Source organism: Halyomorpha halys, unplaced genomic scaffold, assembly GCF_000696795.3.
Source record: "Halyomorpha halys isolate HHAL.00 unplaced genomic scaffold, Hhal_1.1 Scaffold1024.1, whole genome shotgun sequence".
NCBI lineage: Eukaryota > Metazoa > Arthropoda > Insecta > Hemiptera > Pentatomidae > Halyomorpha > Halyomorpha halys.
In genome coordinates this window covers 124124-126531 of record NW_027106221.1, presented here as the reverse complement: position 1 = coordinate 126531, position 2408 = coordinate 124124, and the positions used below count along the sequence as shown (strand labels likewise).

General features: G+C 27.5%; 1 protein-coding gene across 1 annotated transcript in view; it reads right to left on the bottom strand.

The window, feature by feature from the left end:
- Positions 1 to 232: 232 nt before the first annotated feature.
- Positions 233 to 2408, bottom strand: part of LOC106687912 (ragulator complex protein LAMTOR1) — a 13208-nt gene continuing 11032 nt past the window's right edge. Inside the window, exons 4-5 of the mRNA XM_014432080.3 lie at positions 1823 to 2021; positions 233 to 471 (exon numbers count right to left, since the gene is read on the bottom strand). Coding sequence (XP_014287566.1) covers positions 379 to 471; positions 1823 to 2021 — 292 coding nt within the window. The 3' untranslated portion in view covers positions 233 to 378. The remainder of the gene's footprint in view (positions 472 to 1822; positions 2022 to 2408) is intronic.

Here is a 2408-nt window from a genome sequence, read left to right as displayed (position 1 = left end):
GAATTTCATATTTTCAAGTTTTAAAGAAGTTATAAAATTTTTCCCTGACAAAAAAATGAAACAGAGCATCTACTTGCAGTATTAGTCTTGTTTATGAAAATTTTAAAGGCTAAACAAGGAGGGGTTTAATATTATACGAAAACTTAATATTAGAATAATATTTTTTGTCTTAAAGCATTACTCCGATAATATTATAATTTCAACAAAAAAAATGAAACCTAAGGTCCCAAAATTAACTTAGCCATCAGTCCAAACTTTTTTTTATTAAAAAATAAATTATAAGCGTAGTGTAATAAAAACATTACAAAAGGAATAAACAAAATTAAAATTGTTTTACGTACATAATATAAACAATATAAAAAATTACAAAGATGGTGGTCATGGAATTTCAAATGGAACAATCAAATCTTCAGTATGGTATACTTTGAGATCATTAAGAGCCCCCTTTATTTTAGAAGAAGCCTGTTTTATCTGAAACAAAACATTCCTTATCAGCTAAATATTTTGGAAATATATAAAAAGTAAAATTAAAAAGCTTTAAATCTTGTTTAAGGTTATCCTAAATCAATAATAAAAGAATAGCAGAATTAATTAGTTCCAAAAGATTTCCAGGGGTTCTTAGCTATTAACCATGCCTGATAATAGATGAATTGTGGTGGCGACTAAACTTTAAATATCAGAAAATAAAACATGTGAACTAACATATATGTAACATTATATGAAATGAAAATTTAAGTTCTTCCACATCCATAATATCGATCCACCTTACTTCCCTCCAATTGACTATCATTTTTTTTTTTTCTTTGGAGTACTTGAGGCATTTCTTAAAGATTGAAATGTAATGTTTATATAATGAAATCTATTTTTCTGTGTTTAGTTTTACCTATCAAAATAACTAGGTTTGTATCCATGTAACATGACAAGATCTACTATTTCTGTTTTGTTGAAATTGAATCTGTAATCCATGGTAATACTGTGGAGCATTGGAGTTAATGTTTTTATATTTTCACAATTTGAAATATACTGTGATAATCTAATTGTGAGTATATTAGATGTCTCTCAGGCATAAGTCCTTACAACAGTGTAAAATCCTTATCTTTTTTGTTAATCTAAAATATCTGTTTTATTGTTTATATTACGTAGATGATTTTGTAATTTTATTATTAAGACTATATATATAATATTTCATCACATAGATCAAAAAGCAAGCTCCTTACTTTCAACCATGAAAGATACTATCAAACATTTTTGCAAACAATCCTTCACAAATATATTCAGCCCATAATCTAGTACCAAAAAATCCCATCACAGCAGTTTGGATTCCACAAGGGACATTCTACAGTTCCAGAAGATCTTAGTGTAGTTGATAATATTTATAAATCATGATACCTTCCTGAAAACATTTGCTGATATTAAGCTATGCATGGTATATTTGCTGGAGTATACCACCATTCATCTCTCTCACATTTTAAAAAGGTAACACTGAACCTCCATAGGCATTTCTCTCAGATCAAGTAGTGGTGTAATAATTGGTTGATAAAAAAAATGATGTATTGTAATATCTTGCTTACTTTAAAAATTTAACACTTGAATATTCAAGTGTTAAATTTTTTACGTTGACGTAAAAAATTTAACACTTGAATAGGTACCTGATTACAAAGGAGTTGTATGTAAGGAAGTAAGCAAGTAAAAAAAGAATGTGAATTTCCCATTTAGGACCAAAACCTTTGTTAGGTATCTCCTACATAAGTGTTATAAAACTTTGTCTTAAAATAACATCTGGAAAGAAAAATCATAAATAATAAGTTATTAAAGCATGTACCAATAAAACATTCTCTGTTGAAATAGGAGCAGGAGTAAGCATTTTTTCAGGAACTGCTATGTCTACTAAATAGCACGGCCTCCTAATACTGATTTGCATTGGCAAAGATGATAGTTTTAAGCTGTAATGACTCCTACGTTCTAAGTATTCATTTTGCTCAATATTGGAGGGAGCTAATGCAGCTACATCAATAACATTTCTGAAAAAAAAAAATGAATAACTCTTATCACCTGAGGAACCTTATTTGATTCAGTTGTTTACTTAATTTAAGCCATTGTTAACATTGTTTAATCACTTTTCCAATTAAATACCTCAAAAAATTTACTTTTTGTTAATAAAATCAACTCAAAAATGTATTACAATCTTAATGCAGGCTGTATGCCTACTGAAACCTTTTTGGAATTCCATGACTTTTCCAGGTCATTGAAAAATTGATAAGAAAATTTTCATTTTTTATCAAAAGCAATATTCGTTTTTTCTCATATTTGTATTCATTTAATACTAATCTTATATGCACACTTTTTTGATTTCTCAAAAAAAAAAAAAACTTAGAACTATCTATCGAAATTTTCTTATACTTTTTACA